The 27,992-nt window shown below is 36.2% G+C and overlaps 1 protein-coding gene across 1 annotated transcript; it reads left to right on the forward strand.

The window, feature by feature from the left end:
• The first annotated feature begins 1,058 nt into the window (after window positions 1-1,058).
• nradd (neurotrophin receptor associated death domain) lies at window positions 1,059-27,992 on the forward strand. The gene is made up of 6 exons (XM_056475782.1): window positions 1,059-1,433; window positions 10,727-10,859; window positions 12,484-12,852; window positions 22,112-22,340; window positions 24,912-25,054; window positions 25,433-27,992. The coding sequence occupies exons 1-6, from the start codon at window positions 1,380-1,382 to the stop codon at window positions 25,744-25,746; spliced, it is 1,242 nt and encodes a 413-aa protein (XP_056331757.1). The 5' UTR covers window positions 1,059-1,379; the 3' UTR covers window positions 25,747-27,992.

Raw genomic sequence — 27,992 nt, forward strand, 5'->3', positions numbered from 1 at the left:
GCTTAGAAATGTGTTGAAAAACATCTTCAAAAAACAGGGGGGCTAAAAATTCTGACTTCAACTGTATATCAGTTATTAATAGACTGGTTTATACCTGCAATGTGTCTAACATGGGGGAACTGAAATTGTAGTTTTTATAAGGTCAATATCAAAATCATACAAAAACCTACAGCACACTGTTAGCAAAGATAAAGAAAGAACAAGGACTTCAGTGAAGAAGCTCTGTTGAGGTTATTCAAGTCAAGTTGCGTCAGAGTTTCTGTCATTAAGACCTAATGACATTAAGAAGGGAATAAGCGAAACGAATCGTGGACGAATTGACTGAACACCGTCTCTTCTTTACTTTTTCCCCTCATTTCTTCTCAACGATTCTTTGAAGCGCCGTGATCATTGTATATTAGGGAAGTCTCCATTTGTTGCTCTTTGAAGTCTCTGGACCTCATACTGAGTTTCACGACGTTCCCCCAAAACCCCCTCAGATCTGAAAAGTTTAGCTTGAGTCTCTTTTTATCACAGCCTTGGCTGTCTGAAGCTCAGACGTGGGTTTTTAATCCGTGCCAGCGTTTGTAATACAGAATCTCAAAATGTCTACATTTAGGCTACTATTATAATTGTAATTTTTTTCACACTAGACAGAACAACAAATATTTTTGTTGCCTTAACTTATTTTAATAAGTTACTCTGATGTAAACTTTTTTTTAATTATGCAAAGTTTAACTTAATAGTTCGTGTGATTGAAGTTGAGATGACTAGAAAAGTTGAAAGAAGTAGTTTGATTAAAAAAGCTCTGCAAGTTTTTTACAGTGCAGAAGATAATAACAAAACTAATACAAAAAGCACATAAACAAATAGTCAAAATATTTATATAATGCTGATCAATAATTGAAATGACATTGATTACATAGACATGCAATATATAGCTTAAAAACGTTTGATCTAACATTTTTCTCCATCCCGCGCCTCTCTGTCCAATCACCGAGCTGCTGTGCAAGCTTGAGCGCGCGCTTGCGTGAATTTGGGTTTATATGTCCATCCCCTTCAGTAGAAACTATTTAGTCACCAGCTGACCGAGACCACAGCAGCAGCGGGTGAAGGATCGGCATTAACTGGCAGACTGACTGTGGAGACACAAGAGAGATGATGTACTGATGTTTTAAAACGTCACACGAGGATTATCCGCTTTTACTGCTGCAAGCCTTGAAGAAAGAAAGAAGAAAACTTCTGTGAGAAGAAGACTGTTAACGTCTATGGAGGAGAGTCCAAACCACACTGATGTTTGGTAGATGTCCTGTGTGTGCTTTGTGGTTATGAATATTAGTGCGTTTTGAGCACAAGAGACTCTTTTATTAATTTCTAAACACTGAGGAAAAGTCCCGAAGATGAAAGGAGCAACTGCAGCACTTCAACTCTGCTTTTATATTTTGGCCGTAAAGGTGAGTTATTCCGCTGTTAGGTATTTTATTAATGCTATTTAATCTCCTTACAGTTTGATGTTGTTGTTGTTGTTGTTGTTGTTGTTTTTTACTCATTTATTTGGGTACTAGTGGCTTTAAACAGTTTCCACGGTTCATATTTTCCGACGTTACAGGGTCTTTCCAGTTAATTAAGAGCCTGGAGAATGTTGGTCCCCTTTATGTCTTTAACTTACTCTATAACGTATTTCTTAGATGTATTTGTTTGTATGTTTGTTTTTTGAGCTAGCAATCACAAAGTTTGGTAAGCCTATTGTTTAGCCCATTTTCTGCTACACGTTTACTTAGAAATAATTCAAAAACTGTCAACTATGTGAAAGCAAAAAAGTGTTGTTTTTACAACACACACAAGCAGCTATTTGTAACACTAATGTTTATTGTTATATGCTTATCAAACAACCTGTTTGTTCACTTTTATTTCAAACATTGTAAATGAAACGTATCAAAAATATAAATAAAAAGATTACTTCAAGTTCGAAATAAATACATTTAACAGCATAACAGAAAGTTACTTTTATGTCAGCTATCATAACAACTACAGTGAAAGGTGTTACAATTATGACATTAAAGAAGATTGCCTGATTCGCATAACATTTCATTTCATTCATCATGTAAAAATCTGAAATAATGATACATTTATTTATAACGCATCTTATAACTAAACAGAATGTTGGCTTTTATTAAACAAAAATACATTGAAATATGCTACAATTATGACTAAACAAAACAACCTGATTCAGGTTATTTATTTTATTTCATTCAGCAAACATAAACAAAAAAAAGTTATCCACTTTTGTTTTCAAGCATGTGTCATATTATGCAGAATGTTTTTTCAGTGCTTATCTGGACAAAATCTTCCATTCCATTTCACTAGTTTTTAATAAATTCTGGATATTGCCTGGTACAAAAGCAAAGAAGTCAGACAGGAAAGTAACACCCTATGTCTCTCAGAATGTGTTTGTGTGTGCGTGTCTATTTTTTCACACTTTTCCAGTGTTAAAGCCTGCTGTTATTCTCAGCCGGTATAAAATGTTGACTATTTACCATCCAAATGGAAAGATGTATCTCATCCTGTTTTCTAAATGATAAATTATACTCCGAGCAAAACGCCCTGCAGTTGTCAAAGCAGAGCCAAATGGCCCTGTGATTTATTTGTGTTAAACCAACCACCAAAATAAAATGCTCTAAATTAAAACAGTTAATCAGAACAGTCTTTGTTTTGACTGTTAGAGACTTCTCCAGAAACAAAAAAAAAAGCATGAGTGTTTTTAGCTTGACGATTTTGCACTCTTATTTCAGGTCAGTGCTAGTTAATGCAGTAAATGCTACTGGCCTGATCCAGATCCATGTCTCCTGGTGTGTTCAAACAGTCTGTGGGATAGCAGCAGACCGGCCCAGCCCCCCTCCTGCCTCATGTCTTTCGCTTGATAGGCAACCACAGCTTAAGTACGGCTGGGGCCCGGGATATCCGGAGCATTGTAATTATCATCATTTTCTTTTGGTCTGTGGAGAGCGAGGGGGTAGAATTTGCAGCTCAGTAATTTGACTTTCCATTTAGCCACATCACTTTACTTCTATCGGTGGGGGTTAGAATCGCGGTTTCCTCTTGAACTCACAACCTCAGTTTTATTTATTTATTTATTTATTTTGTTCACCCTGTCTCTTCTCGTTTTGACAGAGAAACCCAGTCTGACTGATGTGTTTGGGAATGATCTTGAAGGGCCGAGGTCGTGTTTAGGCTGCCGTTTAATGTGTTCTGACTCTTTTTTTGAAATCTATCTTCTGCTACTGTTGTCTGCAGTGAGATAAGATAGCATTCGGCCTGTAGGTCGGTCTCAGAGGATGTCTGTGGTTGTATGTTTGGCTGGTGAGGGTGAGGGGTCAATCACTGTTGCCTCCTGGGGCTCTTGACTCCTTTCATGTTCCTATCGTTCTCCTTCCAAGCTCACTTATGGGCAGCACACATGTGCTCCTTTATTACATTGTACAGCGTAAGGCAAAACACCCCAGGCCAACAGGTTAAAAAATGTAATAGATGTAGTTTTTTACTATCCCAGCTGAATTATTGCAATAAAAAGCCCAGATATAATATGACATTTATATATATGTGTATATATATATATATATATATGCTGTAAAAAATTATATATATAAAAACAAAAAGTCATTATAACAAATGCTTTCATACTACTGTAATTGAATAAGTTAATCAGGTTTTAACAAAATTTTTGTACACTGTAAGAAAAATTATGACCAATTAGTCCTGACAGCATGTTTTTAGGTCATTGTAACTTATTAAACAATGTTAATCATGGATCATGTTCTAACTTTTAACTTCTTTATTATATAAGTTACTGAAGCTTAAGTCAGTTTAACATAATATAAGTTTAATAGACTCATAAGGTTAATTTGATTCAGCTTAAAAAATTAAGACAACCAGGACTTTTACAATGTAGTTATGCAAAGTTGAACTTTAATTTTTAGTCAATTTGACTGATTATTGGCGAGATGGCTAGAAAAGTTCATTTGATTCAACTAAATATATATATATATATATATATATATATATATATATATATATATATATATATATATATATATATATATATATATATATATATATATATATATATATATATATGTATATATATGTATTGAGTAAGTCAAGTAAACTCAAAGCAAAAAGTTGATTAATTTACTCGCCCCACTGGCAGATTATTTATTTTGATTATTAAAACTCACTTAATTTTCATTTATTATTTCTGTAAAAAAAAAAAAACTATATTTTTTACTAGAAAATGCATCTTGATGTAAGAACTTTTAAATATTTGTACTAGAAACAAGACACAAGTTCTTAGTAATAATAGCATTTTTTTGCAGTGTTATCTAAATCAGGGGTGTTCAGTCCTGTTAGTGGACGGTCAATGCAGAGTTTAGCTCCAACAATTTCCTGGGAGTTACAAGTGTCTATAGAGCTTATTAGCTGATCCAGGTGCGTTTAATGAGGCTTTGGGGCTGCTTCTAGGTCCTGATCTAAAGTCATCTTTGTTAACAGAATATTGCTGCTTGGCTATATCTAACTTATTTTTACTCTTAAACAAAGAGGAAAATTGTGTTTTTTTACATGTTTATAAAATATTTTATGTTCATTCCATTATCTAATAAAATATGCAACATTAGCATATGTTTTTAGAATCAGAAGGTTGAATAAGGGTTTAAATGTATTTATTTTGTTTGCATATTGGAATCATCTTTTTATATATACAATTTTAATCACTCAATAAATCAACAGACTGAAAACTAAAACCACATTTTGAAATCTATATAAAATAATCAAATGATATAAATACAATTATTGCTTGCTGCGCTAATCTTTTTTAGTTAAATTAAATAAACTTTGGGTTATCTCAACTGATTCAATCAAACTGACTAAAAATAATTAGTTTATCTTTGTATGACATCAAAACATGTTGAAATCTGACTAAATTATGAAGTGATTATACTTAAGTATAATCTTAAGTCATTTAAAATAAGAAAAAGTGACATAATAACATTTGTTGTCATTACTTTTTGTATTTTTTACAATGTATGATCAAACCTGAAAATTGGAATAAATCTGTAAAGTTTCATGTTAGTATACCAAAGACAAAAAACATCAATCAGTCAATAACGCGGTAACACAAAAAGTGGATTAAAAATAATCCCTGAATTTTCAGAAGATTCCATCATTCCAATTTTACCTACATCATGGGAACCAATAAATGTAGCATCCATTGTCTCTCAGAAGAGGGAACAAGATGTTTGGGCAGATCAAAGATGTTTTGTGTGAAGTGGCTTCATTCATATGCACTTTCTTTCTCTCTCTGTCTCTGTGTGTATAATGTGGAGGTGTCTGTTGAGACCCTCCTCCACATTCCTGCTCTGCCTGAATGTTTATAGCTGATTTATCATTTGTCCACTCTTTATGCTTTCTGTTAAGTTAAATTAGTAGCAAATTACATGGGTTGACGTTTGAGGACATTAAGTTCCCTCTCAGCTTACTTTGTGGTGAGTCTTAAACACCATATTAGGAAACTGGCAAAGAAAATTCCCATTAAATTACTTAGAAACTACTCTTAGAAAACCACCCTATCTGTGCTTTTAATTTGTTTTAAGGATGTCCCCTAAATTTGGATTAACCATATATGGTAACTTAAAAAAATAAGTTGTAATCAATGTTAATAAAGTCATAAATGTTCAAAGGTCTTGTAATAAGCCCCAGTAACACTCCAGGTTTTTTCCAATGAGTATTTCATATAAAGTGCCTATAAAGTTCTCTTTCTCTCTCTAAGATTCCTTAACTTTGCTGCACTTATACTATATTGGATATTTTAAGGTTTGTTGTTATTATTTTTAATGATTTTTTTAGATGAACAAAAATTTTGTAGCATTATACATGTTTTTACAGTCGCATTAGCTCAATTTAATGTACATTTTCTGAGTCAAAGTGTTAATTTCTTTATTGTATATATACATTGCACAGTTCATTGGACTGTGTTGTACTTTATGTAATTATATTGATTGATTTTACTTTTGTTACAAAAACCCAGTGAAGAGTACAGAACAAATTATATAATATTTCTTAATGTACATTACCACCTCAAAAAATATTAATTGTCAAAAAATAGTAATTAAAATAAGTTATAAAATAATGTATATTAAATAATAAATAAATAGAGGGGTGGGCGTCATGGTGGCGCAGTGGGTTGCATGATTGCCTTGCAGCAAGAAGGTTGCTGGTTCAGGCCCCGGCTTGGTCAGTTGGCACTTCTCTGTGGAGTTTGCATGTTCTCCCTATGTTGACGTGGGTTTCCTCTGGGTGCTCCGTTTTTTTCCCACAATTCCGAAGACATGCGGTATAGGTGAATGGAATAAGCTAAATTTGTCGTAGTGTATGTGTGTGAAAGAGTGTGTATGGGTGTTTCCCAGTGTTGTAGCTGGAAGGGCATCCGCTGGATAAGTTGGCGGTTCATTCCACTGTGGCAACCCCTGATTAATAAAGGGACTAAGCCAAAAAGAAAATGAATGAATGAATCATTGGACAGTACTGTACTTTATGAAATTTTTATTGATTTATTGTTATAATTTTGTTTAAAAATACAGTAAACAGTACAGTATAAAATATATTACATCATTTTAATTCACATTGTACTATCCCGCCCCAAAATGTATTAAATAGAAAAAATGTAAATAAGTTATAAAATACAATAATGTTTAATAAATAATAAATAAATAGCATTATTTATTCATGCATTGCAAATTAGCAATTAGTTCAGATACAAAATTAATTACCTGTTGATAACAAGTGATCATATTTCAATTTTGAAGCAACATTGTTTTTTCAATCACAAATTTGAATGTTGGTATTTATATTAACAATAAAATTACATTCATTCTTTCATTCATTCATTCTCTTTTCGGCTTATTCCATTTATTAATCAAGGGTCCCCACAGCGGAATGAACCACCAACTTATCCAGCATATGTTTTATGCAGCGGATGCCCTTCCAGCCGCATCCCATTATTGGGAAACACCCATACACCCTTGCATTCACACACACATAAACTGCGGACAATTTAGCTTGTTCAATTCACCTATACCACATGTCTTTGTACTGTGGGGAAAATCGGAGCACCCGGAGGAAACCCACGAGAATATGGGGAGAACATGCAAACTCCACACAGAAATGCTAACTGAACCAGCGACCTTCTTGCAATGAGGCAATCGTGCTGCCCACTGCGCCACCGTGCAGCCCCCACAAAATTACATATACAGATAAATAAAAGTCTTCGGAAAATATATCTGTAAATTGTAATTCAATATAATGTTTTTAATATATGAAGAGTTCAAATGCAAAAACCTCCAAGTGCCATTTCAAAATTTCTTCTAGAATGACTCTTGTGGTTCAGTATTTAAATTTTAATGGCGAATAATTGGTCATTTTCATTGCCTTTAATGTGGATAACTGAATAAAAACAGTTAAGAAACAAGTTAAGAAATGTGCTCATTCTAGAAGAAAATTTTAAGTGGCACTTGGAGGTTTTTGCATTTGAACTCTTCATATATTAAATATTATTATTAAACATATTAAAAACATTACATTGAATTACAAATTACAGATATTTTTTGCAAAGACTTATTTATCTGTTTATGTAATTTGATAGTTAATATAAATACCAACATTCAAATTTGTGGTTAAAATACATTGCTGTTTTTACTTTAAACATTGAAAAATGATCACTTTTTATCAATAGCTAATTAATTAACATTAATTTTACACTCAATGTTCATTGACAGTTCAGTGTAGCTGGAATGTTAAACAAAGTTCCCCCTTTTCCTCCCAAAGTGCCTGTTGTTGTCCTGTGGGCAGCTGCATACAAATGTGTATCAGTGTTTCTCTGAGATTATGAGCGTGCGCTCGTTCAACAGGTTTACACACGCTCGCTCGTCCCAACAGAGATCAGAGAGAAGAAGAGAGGGACATCAGAGAGGCTGCGTGGGTTTTGCTTTCCCTCTTTGGAGGAGCTTTACATGTTAGGCATCTGCTGGCTCTTGTCAGAGCCCCAGGGGGCAGTTGTGAAGCGGCGGGGGTGTGTGAGGGGTAATTTTCCTAAAAATATGCATGGTTAAGATGCCGCAGAACTGACCTCCTATATCACACCTGCGGAGCTGGGGGGACATCAAAGTCTTCTCTCCTACCCAAACACACATCACACACACACACACATCACACCCTCCCCTGAGGTCTTGAGCTGCACCGCTGGTCCGCCACTGATGATGCGTCTCTTTGAAATGGGCGCTAATACACATAATGCTGCATTCCCTTCAGAGAGAGGCTTTTACACATCCTGTAGTGACGCTCTGCCTCTCTTGCTTTTTAGTGTTGTTATAGTTATGCAAATGGATGTGTTGTTACAATCACTCTCTATTTACAATCCAATTGGACTGTTAAAGTCACAAGGGCTTCTTAAAATCTCCCTTCTGGCTCTCTGGAAACTCTGCGCAATTCAAGTGCTTAAACTTCATCTCTGTGCAAGTGATATGGCCAGATGTTGTCAGTGAGGTTGATAAGTTTATCCTTAACTCACCTTTTTTGGATAGCTTAGTATGAAATTGAAAATCTTATTGATGTGACTTAAAGTCTATGAAAGTCTCCACTGGGGTATAGGAACAAGTCTGTTTGAGTGTTTGATTGAACATAGTGCCCCCTTTTCATGTCTGTATTTAAACAACATGGAAATGCAAGTTCTTCTAAATAAAAGGTTGTGTGTTCATTCAATTTCTGTTCTTGAGTGTAAACTTCAACAGCATTTTGTTGTTTGGAACTGTACGATCTTTACATATAATCCAAATAATAATCATTTGTATTTAGTGAGGTATACAAGGTATAATGTAGTAAATTTTTATGTCTCTGGGAAGATGTCAAGGCCAAATGAATTTAAATGAAATGGGTGAGTTGATCATGACAACATGACTGTCTAAATTCATTAATAAGCACAACAGCCAATTGGTGTCTGCATATTTATGAAGGACATCAAAATGCCATACAACATTTCTCCGTACATAAACAATACTGCCTAAACACAGCCAAATTGTGTGTGTGTGCATAAACAAAAACATAAAAAAATTTCCAAATTCAGCTTACACTAGGGCTGTGCGATTTGGGGAAAATATCTAATTGCGATTTATTTTATTTTTTTTTTTTGAGTGATATTGCAATTTCAATTTGATTTGCGATTTAGTTTTGTAGTCAAGATTGAGCTCAATAATCTGTATCGTAGCTTCTTACTGCTAAAATGCAGTGAGTGTTAGTTAAAAAGGAACTGTAAATATATTAACAAACTTCAATATTTATTCAAATTTGTTTTTAAATATTCAGAAATTAAACACTAATTTTTCTCTAGAGCAAACAGTAAACACAAATAAAATGACCTTACATCAAATTCTGGATATAGTGTAGCTTATTTTACAAACAAAAAATAACAATTATAAAAATATAGAACACTCACAAAACTAGCATTGTTTTCTTTAGCTTATATTGTCTAAAATAAAATAATTATCACAGATGCTTCAAAAATATCACGACATTCAGCGTACAGCTGTCTTACTGCAAAATGGCAACAATACGTGTAAGGCGGTAGTGTATATCCCCTTTCCAGCATTCGGATGAGGTTTTTAAATCCCTCTTTGGTCACTGCATTAAAAGGCACCGTGTCTTTAGCGAAGTTTTTACCTTTGCTCTTGCTAGCTACTAGATTGAGTGTCACCGGCAATACTTTTAGTTGACTTTTAGTAAGACGCTCCTCAAATAGCTGGCTGTGGTGCTTTTTTTGGTGTTGTTGTATTTCTTCATGCTATGACATCAATTCTGCGAAAGCTCTTACAAATGACCTGTTTGTGTTTGGTGTCTGTGACTTCGAAACCAAGATATATTACCAATGTAATGCTTTTCTTTTCTTTTTTATTATTTATTATTTTTAGGTGTTTTCACCTTTATTGGGATAGGACAGTGGAGATTTTATAGACATTAAAGTGGGGGGAGCAGAGCTAGGGGAAGGATCGGCAAAGGACCTAAAGCCAGGAATCGAACTCGGTTCACCGCGAGCACCTTGGTGCTATGTGTCGACACACTAACCACTAGGCTATTGGCGCTAACCCAATGTAATGTTTTTCTGTGATATTAATTCGTCTATGAATGCTTCTGAAGCAGCAGACGCCATCCCACTTGTTTGCACTTTCTTGTTTGTTTTTTTATTATTGTGGGCGTTCCGCATAGTTTAGTTGTGCAATTTTGATTGGGCAGAACAAAAGTGTGGTCACTCAATGGGCTAGTAAAACTGTCACACACAGACGACTGTCGCACACAGAGACAGCAGTCACGCATTTGCCCTGGGAGTGGAAAATGAAATAATATATATTTCATATTGCAGCCTCTTGCGATTAGCTAATCGCAAAGTTTCAAATCGCGATTGCGATTCGATTTCGATTAATCACACAGCCCTACTTAACACTGTCCAACAAGGCATTTTGACATGCTCAAATTTCACATGCTTCGGTAAAGACATTTGGTCCTGATTAACTCCTCAGCAAGTTGAATCTGAGAGTGATCAAAACTGCCAAAACTCATTCTGAATGCTAGTTTTTGTCTTTTAGGTAACTAACTTATTTTACAAATTGCAATTAGTATTGTAAATTGTGTGGCTTTGTTTTTGCAGATGGCCTTTGGCAAGACGTGCACCAGTGAGCAGTTCACAAAAACAGGTGAATGTTGCAGCATGTGTGCGGCAGGCACTGGTTTAGTCACCAGCTGTGGCCAGGAAGACACCAAGTGTCAGCCATGCCAAGATGGTGAGTGTCTTCAAAACATAAACTTCACATTACAGTGAGGATCTGAATGCTATGAAGGTTTTTAGTGTAAGATATTTGTCAAACACATGAAGAAAGCAGATGATAATAAATTAAAGAAGTTACGAGACATTATTGGTCTGACGCAACAGCATGGTTTCACAAAGAAATGGATAAGAGTTTTATGGGAATGCAAGAGATAATTGATGGTAATTTAAACAAGACTGCAGAATCTGTAGAGAGAATTAACAGAAAGAACTAGAGCTGAGCGATGGCCCAAAACAAAAACAAAAAAAAACAAAAAAAAACATTTCTGTATATTTGGGCTGAGTTGAGATATATGGATGGTGAAAATTCAAGTTTTATTATCCTGATAGGTGTCATTAAATGAAACAATATTAAAGACAAATCAAATGTAGTGAATGTAACCATGGCTATGCTATACATTATACATTGAAATCTTAAAAAATATAATAATAATGCATCTCGAAGCAGAAGTTAAAATTATCACTGCTTTCCCCATTACAGCAGTCACTTTATAGTTAGTCATGAAGTTTAATGAAAGTTATATTTAATATTTTTATGACTTTCTTACATTTACTGGTGGTGGATAAACCTGTGGAATTCAGCTTACACACCATGTTATATCAAACACGTTAAACAGTGCTAGTAACAGTGCAAGAACCTATACTTCTTAATATGGCAACACTTTAGTTTTAGTACAAACTCTCACTTTTAACTAGTGGTTATCTCTATTATTGGCTGAGATATTAAGATATTGGCTATTTATTGGTACTTATAAAGCACATATTCTTCAAAATTTTATTATACATCCCTAATCCCTACATCTCTACCCAGTACCTATCCCAACTACTACATTAATAACTAATAATAAGCAACAAATAAGTAGTTTATTGAGCTAAAATTCACAGTTAATGGTTTATTAGTAGTGAGAATTGTACCCTAAAATGAAGTGTAACCATGATTTATTTTAAAGCCTTTACTCAAGTTTAGGACAGATTGACTTTTCATAAACAGCTACTCTGTGTCTTATGCTTTTTTATGTGCTTGTGCTTATATTAAACTACTACTTTTCTATATAAAGGGTATTGCCTCATTATATATTGAGTCACTCTAAATTTTAAGGTACAATTCTCGATATTAACAAACCATAAGGGATGCTAATTTAGTAGTAGTTGGGTTTAGGTGTTGGGTAGTATTAGAAACGTGGAATAAGATCATGCAAAATATGTACTTTTTAAGTAGAAATTATCAGCCATTATCTTAATAATATGCTGGTAGTAAGCCACTAGTTAACAGTGAGATCATTAGAGAATCAGTCCCTATAATAATGTTACCATAAATGCTTTTTTAAAAATATGTCAATATATCATACAAACTCAATATACAGCCCAGCAGTTATAGCCAATCATAAAGATGTCGAGGATGTCATAATGGAGAGTGATTAGGGGGGAAAAAAAACAACTGAAAGGAAAAAATCATTGAAATTGCTTGAAGATCAGTCCAAAAACTTCCAGAGGAATTCTGGAAACTTTCAAAAGGAAGATGAGAGCTTTGTTTATGGATGCTGTATCTGATAATGATAATGACTTTATTTCTCTCCTAGGTGTGTCGTTCTCAGACTCTGAGAGTCTTTTATCCTGTAAGCCGTGTGCCCGCTGCCCCATCGGTATACCTCAGCTGGCACGCTGCACCAAAACACAGGATACCCAGTGCGACTGTGGCGAGCGTTTCTTCCTGTGGCGAGATGAGGACAGCACCAATGGGATGTGTGCACCCTGCAGGACGTGTGGGCCTGGAAGTGGAGTGTCTCGGGCCTGTGGGCTACTGGGAGACACCAAGTGTGAGCCATGTAAACCAGGGACCTACTCAAAGGAGGCGAGCGACAGGAAGCCCTGCTTGCCCTGCGCACGCTGTCAAGATGAAGAGGTGGAGATCAGACCCTGCCTGCCTGACTCTGACACCGTCTGCATGGGTGAGTGCCAGCTCATATTATATTATAGCCCACTGGGCGCTTATGGGAAATCTAATAGGTGAGTGAAAGCACAGCACACACACAATTAATCGTCAAATGATTTAGTGTAATTATTGAATCACAAAAGATGGATTTCAGAAACAAATAAACTGCATATTTTTATTATATAATTTTTTATCCTGTTATTTTACTTATTATACAATTGTTATTATACAATATTAAACAATATTTTAAGATTTTATTAAGTTTGTAATGATGATGATGATAATAATAATAAAAATAATAATAGTCATCACTATTATCATTATTATTGTTGGATTGTAGGCTTGGGCGGTAATACGGTATATCGCGGGATCTAAAACTAGCAACGGTGTCAGTTTCAATACCGTTATACCATCTTAAAAAACAATGCACTTATGTAGGAGACAAGTATTAAATATTAAATATTATTTAGTTTATGCCTAAAAATGCGTATGCGTGATTGTCATCACGGGACAGTGTGGAGGGGAGAGAGAGAGGTGAGGTAAGATGGCGAGTCGCGCACCAAGTGACCTGGTCTCGAAAAAAGAACACAACCTCTGCAGTTTGGCAGTATTTTGGGTTTCGACCGAACGAGAAGGGAGACATGGTAAACACAAACTAGAGGTCTGCATTTCTGCTGCTGTACCGCAGGAGTCGTGGGACCCGACCAGATTTTTTGCGGTGCGGGAATAAATTTCTGAATAAAGCACGTGAGCGGTCGGTAACTCTGGTGTAATTTGAATGGGAGCGGGCGGTCTAACAATATAGCTCCCGAGCTCCCGAGCATGCTGTTTATGTGTGTGTGTGTGTGTGTGCGTGTGTGCGTGTGTGCGTGTGTGCGTGTGTGCGTGTGTGCGTGTGTGTGTGTGTGTGAGACTGAGAGAGAGAGCGTCCCGCGCAGATTTCTAATACAATCAAGACAAGCTGGTGACCGCGAACCTAAGGTTGCATATATGGTTTAGGCACAAGCCAACAGTTTGGTGACACTGTCTGAGCCTTACATCATAATTTTTTTTTATTATGCACAGTAATACCGAATACGGAGGTAAAATAAGGAGGAGGTTTGACGGTATCAAAATTTTTATACCGCCCAAGCCTATTGTATTGTCGTATTGTAAAATGACTATAATAATAATAATAGTAATTATTATTATTATTATTATTATTATTATTATTATTATTATTATCATCATCATCATATAGTCATATGGAGATGTTGTGGGAAACTGTGAAATTCATACAAACAAAAAATAATTATAAAAACACTTTTTTAAATAGCAAAATGTTATATTTTTAATTTTGAAAAATCCTTATATTAAATTATATAATATCATAATGAAGACAAAAGAAGTTATTAAAAGATGTTCTTTAAAAGAATATGCAATGATCTTTTATTATTTCTAATTTAAATTTTTTTTCATTTATTCATTTTTCTTTGGCTTAGTCTCTTTATTTATCAGGGGTTGCCACAGCAGAATGAACCGCCAACTTATCCAGCATATGTTTTACACAGCGGATGTCCTTCCAGCCGCAACCCAGTACTGGGAAACATCTATATACTATCGCATTCACAAGACATACACTACAGACAATTTAGAATTTATTCAATTCACCTATACCAAATGTCTTTGGACTGTGAGGGAAACCAGAGCACCCGGAGGAAATCTATGCGAACATGGGGAGAACATGCAAACTTCACACAGAAATGCTTTACACAGAAATGCCAACTGACCCAGCCGGGGCTCGAACCAGCGACCTTTTTGCTGTAAGGCAACAGTGCTAAGCACTGAGCCACAATATATTTCAACATTTCTACAATTATCAGATAAAGCTGTGAAATATAAACAGTGATGTTATCAATATTTTATTAGTAATTATATTTGTAAAGTGCTTAGTTTATTAGAAATAAATGTATTATTGCTAAAAGGAGTTTCTGAAAATTAGGCCTTTTAAAATAATCAATATATCGACTTATTGCACAACACATGGACATGACCTCAATCAACCGTCCATATATAAAAAACAATTCTAGCAACATTTTATGTGATGATTGTGCAACATCTCGATCTCTATTGGAGGTTTCAGTGCCAGTATGATTTAAAAAACACTATAGTATCAGTGGTGTAGTCCTTGCTATACGCGCATATGCTCAGTATGCCTACTTTTTTCCACGAGCTGTTTGGGTATTACGACTTCTGAGGATCATACTCTCGGTATACTCACTTGTTTTGGTGATTAGACTTTCCTAATTTTTGTGAATTGAGTATTTGAGTTTTTCGAAGATCACAACAAATCAGCTGAATGAATCTCGCTGAAACGTCCAAGTAAAATTCTAAAACAGCATGGGATTTAGCCCTCCTATATTTCCATTCAGCCCCCCTAACACCTTTGCGATTACCTGTACACTACTAAATGATTGCCTCAGTGCCCTTTAAATTTGATATAAAAACGGCGGCAGAATCCCGCTCCTAAACTTGTTTTTTAGTTAGTCAGAAAACCACAGCTGTGCAGTGTGTGTGTGTGTGTGTGTGTATATATATATATATATATATATATATATATATATATATATATATATATATATATATATATATATATATATATATATATATATATATATATAAATTAAATGAATCAAAGATACATTGACTTTCGTCGTTTCTTTGCCTACTTTTAAAATTTGGATTGGGTGGGTAATAGTACACCACCTATTTTTTTAGGACTACACCACTGTATAGTATCTACTATAAATTACTATAGTATATTTTCATGTGGGTATCTGACAGCTAATATAGATGGTAGCAGATATGGCAGCTTCTGTTATGTTTTACCTTCAACTTTTCTTATAACATTTATTGTTTTTCATTTAGGATATGAGTTTTTACATTCTGAGTCCAATGCCTAATTATTAAATTGTTCAAATGACTAAAAGTAAATAAAATAATCTTAAGAATAAAATATTATGTGTCCTTTGGAAGAATGTACTTGCATTATGAGGATATTATAAGGTCATTCTGGCATTGTATAATGAGGGGCATAAAATGGTCTTAAAATGGCAGTAATATTGTTTATCACAATATATTTTGGTGCAATATATCGAACAACAAAAAGTAGATATCGTGACAGGCCTACTAAAAATGATAATTCGACCATCTATTTTATGTATATTTTTTACTCACTAAATTGATTTATCTTTTTTATTATAAATGTTCTTTCAGCTTCATGAAACCAGTGTAAACAAAGCATTTTTTTAATTGGCAGATGTTTTTTTTACTAGATTATTATAAGAAGTTTCCTTTTCTGGATCTAGGGCACTTTATCTGTCACTGATGGGACACACCTGCTAGTAAACAGAAACTGTGTGAACGTAACCCGAGATCCATGTGTGACTTGGATCAAGATTGTGCCAAGCTATATATAATAACATTTGCGTTTGCATGTGTGCGTGTGTGTGTGTGTGTGTGCATGTGTATGGTTAGATTATTCACATGTGGCAGACACCTGTGTTCAGTCAGAGAGAAGTGTGTGAAAAAAACAGACTTCAAATGTTCTTCTCATTCTTCAATGAGCAATGAGCAACAGCCCAGACATGATCGGATTAAGAAGATAAACACTAGTAATTTTTCTTTGACCTATAAACAATTAAATGTTACTTTTTTTTATACCCTTCTCAAGGTAGCAACTTTTTTTTCTGCATCCCATGATGTTTTGTGTGAATTATGGGAATAACTTTCAATAAACTGTAATAAAAAGTGACGTGTTTTAATCATTATCCTCATGATTGCGCATGTACGTGCAAACGTTCTGTATGAATGGCTGCAATTGTATAAATCTACATTTGCTGACGGATAGTTTTGGCTACTTAGAATTATGGGAATTAGCCCGACAATATTCAATTGGATGAACATTTTTTAGTCTTATGCCTTTCCCAGAATATAAAATACATTTAGATCATTTACTTGAATCATTACTATTGGAACGTGAAGAGACTTTCAACCAGCACAACAAAAAATGTTTTTGAAGACAATCACCTACAGCACCTTTATTCTTAGGTTATGTTAATTTTTAATTAAAACCTAATAATGCATTGAAATTGTAGTCATAATCGTATTACAAGTTGTAATTGTTTTATTAAATCGAGTTAATAACTAATACATCTCTGTATCATAGTAATTGTAATAGATCTGGCTTTTTCTCACTTGGTAAATGTTTTTAATGGAAATTTTATTTGGTTGAAACATTTAACACGGAACATGTATTTATAATAAAGCAATACACTAAGTATTTTTGTTATTATATCTGTGAAAGTACGCTTTTTTACAGCTTAGGTCAATATTGTGATAATACCATATGATGTGAAGCTTCAACAATCAATTGCAAAAAAATAAATAAAAAATGATACCATCATAAGTGCGGTGGCACAGTGGGTGGCGCTGTCGCCTCAGAGCAAGAAAGTTGCTGGTTCGAGCCTCGGCTGGGTCAGTTGGCATTTCTGTGTGGAGTTTGCATGTTCTCGCCATGTTTACATGCGTTTCCTCCGGGTGCTCCAGTTTCCCTCAAAAGTCCAAAGACATGCACTATAGGTGAATTGGGTAAGCTAAGTTGTCCGTAGTGTATGTGTGTGAGTGAGAGTGTATGGGTGTTTCCCATTCCGCTGTGGTGACCCCTGATTAATAAAGGGACTAATCTGAAAAGAAAATGAATGAATGAATGAAAATAAGTATCCATGAATGAAGATAAATTGCTCTCACACTATTTTCATATTCTTAAGTGTTTCCAAAAAAGCTAAATATGTCAAATAAAACAACTTGTAGATAAAAACTTAACAGGTACACATCATGGGCTTCACAGGGGGCTTCAGTCACATAATGTTGAATGTGGTCCTTCAACTAATTAAAGTTTTCAATGGAATTGCCTGATATAAAATTAGCATATAGGGGCGACACAGTAGCTCAGTGATTAGCACTGTCACCTCACAGCAAGAAGGTCGCTTGGGTCAGTTGGCATTTCTGTGTAGAATTTGCATGTTCTCTCGGTGTTCGTGTGGGTTTCCTCCGGGGGCTCCGGTTTCCCCCACAGTCCAAAGACATGCACTATAGGTGAATTGAATAAACTAAATTGACCGTAGTGTATGTGTGTGATTGAGTGTGTATAGGTGTTTCCCAGTACTGGGTTGCAGCTGGAAGGGCATCCGCTGTGTAAAACATAGGCTGGATAAGCTGACGCTTCATTCCACTGTGGAATAAAGGGACTAAGCTAAAAACAAAATGAATAAATGAATGAAAATTAGCATATAGTGTCACACTATTGTGGACATGGTTTCAGTGACAAAATGTATTATGTTCCTATGCTCTTAGAAATATATGGATAACAAAATTTAAATATTGCCTAAAATAGCAATTTGTAACATTAGGCCTGTGGTATTTATTAATTAAATTTTTTATAAGAGTTGTAATTTATTGAACTTTGCTTCAGACCATCACACTGTAGCGCAGTGGTTTTGAGATTTGGCTCAAAAATGAAAAAGTTCAACTTTATTATTTAATATGATTTGTTTCCATTCTTTTGAAAATAAAGGTCAACTCTAAAACTTTGAAATTCAGTAGTCATGTGCAGATAAAGGTGGATGAACTGTCATTTAAAAAGCATGAAAAAAAGCAAAAAACATTAACAGTGGTTTACGTGTTAAAGGGATAGTTCAACCATTCATTCATTCATTTTCTTTTCGGCTTAGTCCCTTTGTTAATCTGAGGTTGCCACTGTGGAAGGAACCATCAACTTTCTAGAGGAAACCCACGCGAACACGGGGAGAACATGCAAACTCCACACAGAAATGCTCGAAGGCTCGAACCAGTGACTTTCTTTCTGTGAGGCGATTCTGCTACCCACTGCGCCACCGTGACGCCTCATAGTTCAACCAAACTAATGGAAAATTTACTCACTATTTACTTGCCTTTAAGTGCTTCCATATCTCTATAAGTTTCTATATTGTGAACACAAAAACTGAAAACCTGTAACCTTTGAATAGCAGGAAAAAAATACTAAGTCAATGGTTACAGGTTTTCAACATTTTCAACATTCAAAATATCTTCTTTAGTGTTCCATTAAAGACAAACTCATCAAGGTTTGAAAAAAAATTGTGGGTGAGAAAATGATTACAGAATTTTCATTTTTGTGTGAACATCCCTTGAAGTGGGTTTGGAGGTTAACCAGCTGGTTAGTGGTTTGCATCCCACATCGCCCACTGTTCCCTGCAGGGTGGCGACACCAGTCAGACCAGTCGACCTGTCGAGGTCAGAGCATTGTTTGATCCACACAGGCCGCCTGCGAGCGCATGCATCTGTGCGAGGCCTGCGCCATCTATTTTAGGACAGAGGGTGTGGGGCGAGAGTCCTTCTGACCATGCCACACCCCTCAACATTTGGATCTGGTATTTGGCCTGTCGGGCTGCGTCTGCGTCCGCTGATGATGTGTTAATCAGCCTCACAGCAGATGTGTGTCAGATGTGGCTTTCATGCCAAGGCTAAAAAGAGCATCTGTGTGGGTTTTTGCCATTGAGGTGTTTCAATGCTCTAGGGTACCCTTGAGATATGTAGCTAAAACTAATGTGAGTCTAATGAGCATTGATTCATTTATAGAGATAGCTCAAGTGCTCAGCTTTTCAGATCACATCTATTTAGAATCAGAAAGTCATGAAACATTTCAGTTTACAACAATACAATACTAATTCAGCTTTAAAGTGGACTAGGTCAAGATGTAAAATAAGTCTCTGATGTCCCTAGAGTATGTATGTGTAGGTTTCATCTCAAAATACTACACAAATAATGTTTTATAACTCTTTAAAACTGCCTCTTTTAGGCTTGGATCTAAATTTTGTGTGAGCATAGAATCACTAAGATGCGATATTCTGTTGCTCTTTGGGAAACAGCTACTAGATGCCGCTAGTGTCATGCGGCGGCCATTTTGGAATGAAAATTCTAATAGGAAAACAGGACAGATAACTAACTGGACAGAATGATTTAAAATATTTAGTTAAATATGAGTTAAAATGAGTATATCCCCTTTGAAAAGTAACATTTTAAAATAATATCCCAATAAAAACTGATGAACTATTTGAAAAATAATTTTCAAAATGTTGACAAGACTAAGTTTATTACATCTGATATCTAGTGTCTGTTTCTCATACAACATGAAAGTAAGGTTAACAAAATTACTTAATTACTTTTTATGTTTCACTCAAATTAGGGTGAAGCAAAAATGAGGATACGCAACAAAAACTAAAACAAAAACTACATTAACTGGAAGTTTGTATGGCCTCCATGATTTTTAATGACAGCTTTAAAAATCATGAATAAAAATATATATAAAAATAAAAAATAAATAAATTTGGAGAAAGTAGCTTTCTAAATAAAAAACTTTATTAGTCTTTTTTTTTAACAGACAATGCTGGAAAAAATATTATGTACTATTATAATATAATACTCTAACAAAAAGTAGCTGTTAATCTGTTATCAACATCCCATTTTGAAAGTCATGTTAATTCAACTGAACATGTCAGTATTAATATGTATTATGTCAGTGCATAAAATATTTAATTAAAGTAATTCAAAGTAATGTCACCTAAAAGTGACAGTTTCAAGAAAACGAGTATGGTTAATATATTAAACATTAAGTCTGTAAAATAAACTATTAAAAGTGCTGATAATCACCAATCTATGCTTTTAAGTGTGGTATTGTCGTCTTTCAAGTTGTATTTCAGCTTTGATGTGCTTTTTAAATGATTAAATAAAAAACAAAGCAGCTGCTTGCCATCGCGACAGCAATAAGATCCAATGGACGGCTGATCACTTTCACTTCAGAATGGAGGAATCGCTGGACGCTGCTGTTGCAATGGAACGTTCTATTGAGTGTCGCCTCTTGGTGATTCTAAGCACTTTGCTGTCACTTTAAATTCAAATGAGATTGTTGTCTTTTGAAAAGAGGGTGGAGCTACAAATACCTGTGTCAGCATAGTGGTAGTTTCAAAACAGGATTAATGTAATCTCTGTAAAAAAACTGAAAATATGGAAAGAAGTGTCTTCATGAACTTTAATTTAATGCATTCTGAACACTGGCATTCATTTTATTTATTTTATTCTGACCACAAAGGTTAAAATTAGGGCTGCACGAGATTGAAAAAATCTGAAATTGTGATATTTTATTTTTCTGCAATAAATATTGTGATACAAATACAGTTTCAGAAGATGGTTTTAATAGCTCTATTCCACGGTTTTCTGTGGAGTCTGATTTATACTTCTGCGTCAAGCGCACGCGTACGCTCTGGTGCAGCCAAGCATGGCCATCACCAACGCTGGCGTGCACCTCTCAGAAAAATGTAACTACACTTTGCATGGATGAGCTCCAGGTGGAAAGTTTTGTTTCGTTTGCCTAATGATTAAAGTTGTTGCACGTCCTTCGGTTCCCGCCTCAAAAAGAGCAAGTTTGAGCTACTTGTACATTAAGGTAGCGTTCAGAAAAAACAAAACACCAACGAAGAAACTTGACACAGAGGAACATACAAACCTGCTGCCAGCTAGCGTTTCTGAAGTGTTATTGCAGAGCAACACAAACAGGGCACAGAAGTATAAATGCACGACAACGCGCAAGGCATGCACCTTGGGTCACGCCGATCACTTGATGCAGAAGTATAAACCAGGCTTAACAGTATTCGAGTACAGAAATTAAATAGTCGAAATGCAAAAAAAACTTTTCTTACTTGGTTTTGTCTTGTTTCTAGTCCAAATATAAAAAAAAAAATCTTAGATTCTTAGTAAAAAAATTGTTTAGTTTTCAAAATCAGAAGAATATGTAAAAATGAAGAATTCTTTTGCTTGTTTTAAGGAAATTATCTGCCAGTGGGAAAAGTGAAATCTTGTTTTCGCTTTGAAATGTAGATATTTAGGCTAAAAACAATATAAAAAATCTAAGCAAAAAATGTTTTTTGCATAAATCATATAAATTCCATATAAATACAGTGATTTAATAAAATTCTGTAGCTCCTGGTCAGCTATAATTCAGACTGGACATTGTATATCTTTACAATGTGACTATTGCATATGCTCACATTGCGATATCGATGCTGAAACCATATATTCTGCAGCCCTAGTTTGAATGTGTGTATAATAAGAAATTGAATATGTCTGTTTCAATATATAAATGCAGTGCCAGATTACACATTTTTCTAAATATTTTATTGCAGTAAAAGACCTCAACATCTTGTCCCGGCCCTCTGGCTCTGATGGTCCTCGTGAATCCCCTCGATGGCAGACACCGAATGAGGAAACAGAAACTGGGATCAGCCCAGCACCAGGCTCCGGAGCCCCTCGACTCACCCCGCAGGACCAAGGTGGCAACAACAACATCTTGGTGTACGTGTCTGTACTGGCTGCTGTGGTGCTCGGCCTATTGCTCTACGTCGCCTACAAATGGTGAGCTCAGACAGCAAAATAATTATGCTAAATAATTTATATCGTTTTTAATAGTTTATTCCATGGCCTGCTGAAATTCTTGATTCTGATTGGCCGAAAGGTGTGCGATTGAAATTATTAAATGCACAAGTAGTTCCGGTCAGTTTTGATCACATTTCTTCCCCCACACTTTAGTAGCCTTCATTACTCGTTGGAGTAACAAGAACACAGATTTGTTCTTCAAGCGAGCTGATGTGGAAGAACCACCTCAAAAATTTCCTCAAAATATTTGCGAAGAGGTAGCTAATGCATGTTACTATGAGTTATTAAATATGCCTGTGCCATATAGATACACAACCTCTGTTGCGCTCACTCACTCTCTGCCTGTGACTGATTCAAAGTGGGCAGATCTAACGAGTCCTGTAACTCATGTTGGGTGGTTCTTTGCTTTCTTATATATCTCCAAGCCTGACAATTGTTTGACACATACGTTTCTTGATATGATATGGTTTTTTTTTGTTAATAATGCGAAAATAGCAATCCACGTCAAAAAAGATTGGCTGAACAACATGGTGTAGCTTCTGGTGAGTAAGCAAGTTTTCACTTGAAAACTAGCAGTATTTTGCTAATGCTTTTCAAATGAAATATAGGATAACCTGGAGAATCCTGGAATTAATGCTGTGTAAATAATGTATGTCGTAATTCCAAGATGACACGTGGCATTCCACTCAGTGCTGTTCACATTCACGGACTGGCCATTATCTGTTTCTGTAGCAACAGTCGACAAAATGAACCTATGTGTAACTCTGTTCTTGTCTTTTTCTTTGTTCACATTCGTTTTTTATGAAGACATCTATAGTTGCAAAAGTTAATAAGATCATGAAGAAGTACTAATAAACAGCCAATATCTTTATAACAGGCAGGTTATAAGCCACAAGTTAATAGTAGTGATTGTTACTTAAACCATATTATTGAAATAACTACTTCATTACATGTTTCTACTGGAAGTGGCGACCTTTTTTCTGTGGTTCAGTGTGAGGTTCTGTAGTCACTGACACAAACCATAGCTATCAGAAAAATCCCAGTTTACAAATTTTAATTACGGGTTTCACAAGGACATGAGTACTTTTTTACAATCTGGAATTGCGCAATATGGTAGTTCTGATGCAGCATGAATATAAATAAAACAAATACACATTGACTAAACAGATAGTTGTTGACAAGTATGTGACACAGTTTGGTTTGTTTTAAAATATTGCCTAATGAAAGCAAACCGAACCAAAAAGAAACCACAACATTAAAAAAATATGAATCCTCGTTTCAGAACACTACTGATATGAAACAGCCTTAAATATACATTACAACTTATATATACACTCATCGGCCACTTTATGAGATACACCTGTCCATCTCCTTGTTAGCGCAAATTTCTGAATTTCTAATCAGCCAATCACATGGCAGCAACTCAATGCATTTAGGCATGTAGACATGGTCGAGACAATCTGCTGCAATTCAAACCGAGCATCAGAATGGGGAAGAAAGATTTAAGTGACTTTACTCAATACAACAACCATGCCACGCTTATTTCAGAAACTGCTGATCTACCGGGATTTTCAAGCATGACCATCTTTAGGGTTTACAGAGAATGATCCGAAAAAGAGAAAATATCCAGTGAGTGGCAGTTCTGTGCGTGCAAATGCCTTGTTGATGCCAGAGGTCAGAGGAGAATGGCCAGACTGGTTCCAGCTGATAGAAAGGCAACAGTAACTCAAATAACCACTGGTTACAACGAGGTATGCAGAAGAGCAATTCTGAACACACAACACATCCAACCTTGAGGCGGATGGGCTACAGCAGCAGAAGACCACACCGGGTGCCACACCTGTCAGCTAAGAACAGGAAACTGAGGCTGTAATTCGCACAGGCTCATCAAAATTGGACAATAGAAGATTAGAAAAATGTCGTCTGGTCTGATGAGTCTCGACTTCTGCTGCAACATTCAGGTGGTAGGGTCAGAATTTGGCATCAACAACATGAAAGCATGGATTCATCCTGCCTTGTATCAACGGTTCAGGCTGGTGGTGGTGGTGTAATGGTGTGGGGGAGGTTTTCTTGGCACACTTTGGGCCCATTAGTACCAACTGAGCCTTGTGTCAATGCCACAACCTACCTGAGTAATGTTGCTGACCATGTCCATCCCTTTATGACCACAGTGACCCATCTTCTGATGGCCATCTTCTGATGACCCATCTTCTGATGTGGTGGAATGCAAGATTCGCATCATGGATGTGCAGCCAACAAATCTGCAGCAACCGCGTGATGCTATCATGTCAATATGGACCAAAATCTCTGAGAAATATTTCCAGTACCTTGTTAAATCTATTCCATGAAGGATTAAAGCACTTCTGAAGACAAAAGGGGGTCCAACACGGTACTAGTAAGATGTACCCAATAAAATGGCCTGTGAGTGTATATATATATATATATATATATATATATATATATATATATACACAATGTCTGAGTAGGAAGTATAATAGTTGTGCATTTACATGATGATAAATGTGTGAACTGCTGTGTGTGTGTGTCCAGCTGGAAATCATGTCAGCAGAAGCAGGCTCTGGTGAAGGCTCGGGTCGGAGAGCTGAATAATGCAGGGGAAGGAGAGAAACTGCACAGCGACAGTGGTGTCTTCCTGGACTCTCACAGCCTTCAGGAAAGCCAGCCCAGCAAAGGTATTGTTAATTAGTTAATACTATTACTGAAATGAATATAAAAACTGAATAAATGTATATTTATAAGGATGTATATTTATAAGGAAATAAACTGATTTAATGATCAGTGTTTCCCAACCCTGTTCCTGTAGGCACACCAACAGTACATATTTTGGATGTCTCCCTTATTTGAACCATTCATTTCAGGTTTTGGAGTCTCTTCTAATGCTCTGATGAGTTGATTCAGGTGTGTTTAAATAGGAAGAGGTTGAAAATGTGTACTGCTGGTGTGCCTTCAGGAACAGGGTTGGGAAACTGGACTAAAGAATCTGTGGAAATCTCTACTGGCTGATTTAGTGTGGGATGATTAATGATTAGTCCTCCTGGTCGTCCGTGCAGGCAGCAAACGGGACAGCAAACAGGACACGCGACTCTACATAAACCTGCCTCCGCACAGACAGGAGGAGGTGGAGGGGCTTCTGGCGGAGGGGGGCAGTCGAAGCTGGAAACAGCTAGCCGCTATGCTAGGCTATGAACAGGAGCGTGTGGACGTCTTCGGACGGGGCCAGGACCCCATCCACACCCTTATGACTGATTGGTCCCAGCAGGAAGGCTCCACATTGGGTTTGTTGTGTTCGGCTCTGACTCGCATCGAGCGTCCGGACATCATCACTGCTCTGGCCGCCCCTACGCAAGGAGTATCAGTGGTCTGAAGACCAGAACATCTCCCCTACGCCTTTGTAAAGTGAACGAGACACTAAAATGAGCATCAAACGGCTCGTTCTCAAAGGCCAATGCACTAAGACTTTGAAGAAGAGCGGGAATGGAAATGGTTTACTCCACATAACGTTTCACTTAACGATTCTGGTTTCAACAGCCTGAGATGTTTCCACCAGCTCAGAACAAAACAGTCTCTGCTTACGACAGATGTTTCCTTCAACGTTCATGCTTCATAATATCCTCTTTGTAGTGTCAAAACAAGCTGTTTTCTCCAGGACACACATTCATGCTGAAGAGTTTTCTGGGTTGTTTTGGGGGGTGGTTGTGGTTTTCAGCTGCGGTTGGTTTAAAAGAGAGTGGACATTTCATGAATGACAGTCAGCCATTCTTGTAGAGCCACATCGTAGCGCCAGAGAAAAGCATCGTGATTTTGTGTTTATATGTCAGCGCTTTAATAATAATCGACACCAAAGCTGGAGGAAGTGTACAGTTTTTTTTTTTTGGTCAAAGGCAACGTTACACTGTGAGGCGTTTTGATGATTTCTAGAGGAAAACCACTAACTGTTCTGCATGAGGGAGTTGATACATGTTCAAGTTGCTTTAGCAAATGATCCTGTTTGACGAAGACAAAAGATCTGTTTCATTCACACAAGTGCTTGATTTGCACTTTAACCAACAATGCAACCGATGGGATGTTTGCAACCCAGGCTCATTCTGAAAACGTACCTCTACAGACGTTTCTGGAGACCGCGAAATACGTCCCGGCGGCACGATTTTCTTCAGTTTTTGTTTTCGTGTATCCGTCAGAGGTCGCCGTGGACGCTTTTTGAGATCTCAAATTTCCCTCGCGAGTGTCATTCGCGCATGATATTCTCGCATAAACCCACCAGAGGCCGCTGTCGACTCACTTTTTGACAGACTTTCTGACTGACTGAGCGAATGATCGACTGACCCACCCTCCCTCTTCTCTAAACCCAACCAATTTTATCGATTGACCTGCCCACCCGCTTTCCTAAACCCAACCAACATGTTTCAAAAGCAATCCAAAACAATAAAAGCCCTCATCTGATTTTGTTTTTACCACATTTTCAGATTTTACCACATTCTCACCCTGCTATTCACTTGTTTGTTTGTTTTTTTGGATTCTGTTTTTGTCTTACCTGCTTTCTGGAACCGATCTTCACCAGACTCGATCCCCATTTTCGTGGTCAACTCCTCCCTGCGTCTCAAGTCCACCAACGTACATGGCGCGCTAACAGGACAAACTGGTTGCAACCGGTCAGCTTGTAAGCGTGAAAAGGAATGGTGTCACACCACCCCGTAGCGTTCATGTAAAAAAAACGTAATTCGCTGTCTCCAGAAACGTCCGCAGGACTACGTTTTCACAATGAGCATGTGTTGGATGTTTGTGAAGGAGAGAAAAAAACCCTCTGGTGCCTTTACTTCCAACGCTCAGGATTGTGTTGCCGTTTACAGTTGAAGACACGATTATGAGCCCTCCTCTGAAATTTAGTTTCTTTCTGAAATTTTTCAAAAGTGTTGTTTAACAGACGAGGTTTATTTTAACATTTTAAACATAATAATTAATTCCTTTTTTCGTCTTTGCCATGATAACAGTACATAATATATTACTTCTTACTTTGCAAGATACTAGTATTTAGCTTTAAGTGCAATTTGAGGGCAGTTTAATTAGGTTAACTGTGTTAGTTTGGCAAGTTATTGGACAACAGCGGTTTGTTCTAAAAAAACATTAAGGCGAGTAACTATTGACCTAAATTTTTTATACATATATAATGTTTTTATTGGTGATTCATTCCGCTGTGGTGACCCCTGATGAATAAAGGGACAGCCGAAGGAAAGTGAATGAATGATAAATGTTTTTATTCCAGCCATACTAAAAGAAATAAGACTTTCTCCAGAAGGGAAAGATATAATAGGAGATAGTGTGAAAAAAAGTCCTTTGTTAAACATCACTTTGGAAATATTTATGAAAAGCTATTTCAAAGGAGAGCTAATCACTTTGACTTTAGCTGTGTATATTGTATTTGTGTCTTTTCTGTATGTTAGTGCTGAGTTCTGGGTGAGACTTGATGCTTTTTGTGCTGAGATGCTTTTCATATTAATAACGCCCATCATGTTACGTATCTATCACTTATGTTTGTCTTTTTTAAATATAAAATATTGATGTTTATAGGTATCTTTGTATTTTTCAAAAAAAATAAATAATACATTTTGTGAG

The sequence above is a fragment of the Danio aesculapii genome, chromosome 16 (genome assembly GCF_903798145.1).
Source record: "Danio aesculapii chromosome 16, fDanAes4.1, whole genome shotgun sequence".
NCBI classification, from domain to species: domain Eukaryota; kingdom Metazoa; phylum Chordata; class Actinopteri; order Cypriniformes; family Danionidae; genus Danio; species Danio aesculapii.

Coding starts and splice junctions, on each gene's coding strand:
- nradd (XM_056475782.1), top strand. CDS start 1,380: ATGAAAGGAGCAACTGCAGCACTTCAACTCTGCTTTTATATTTTGGCC. Junction 1,434..10,726: donor TTTATATTTTGGCCGTAAAG/GTGAGTTATTCC, acceptor TTGTTTTTGCAG/ATGGCCTTTGGCAAGACGTG. Junction 12,853..22,111: donor CTCTGACACCGTCTGCATGG/GTGAGTGCCAGC, acceptor ATTTTATTGCAG/TAAAAGACCTCAACATCTTG.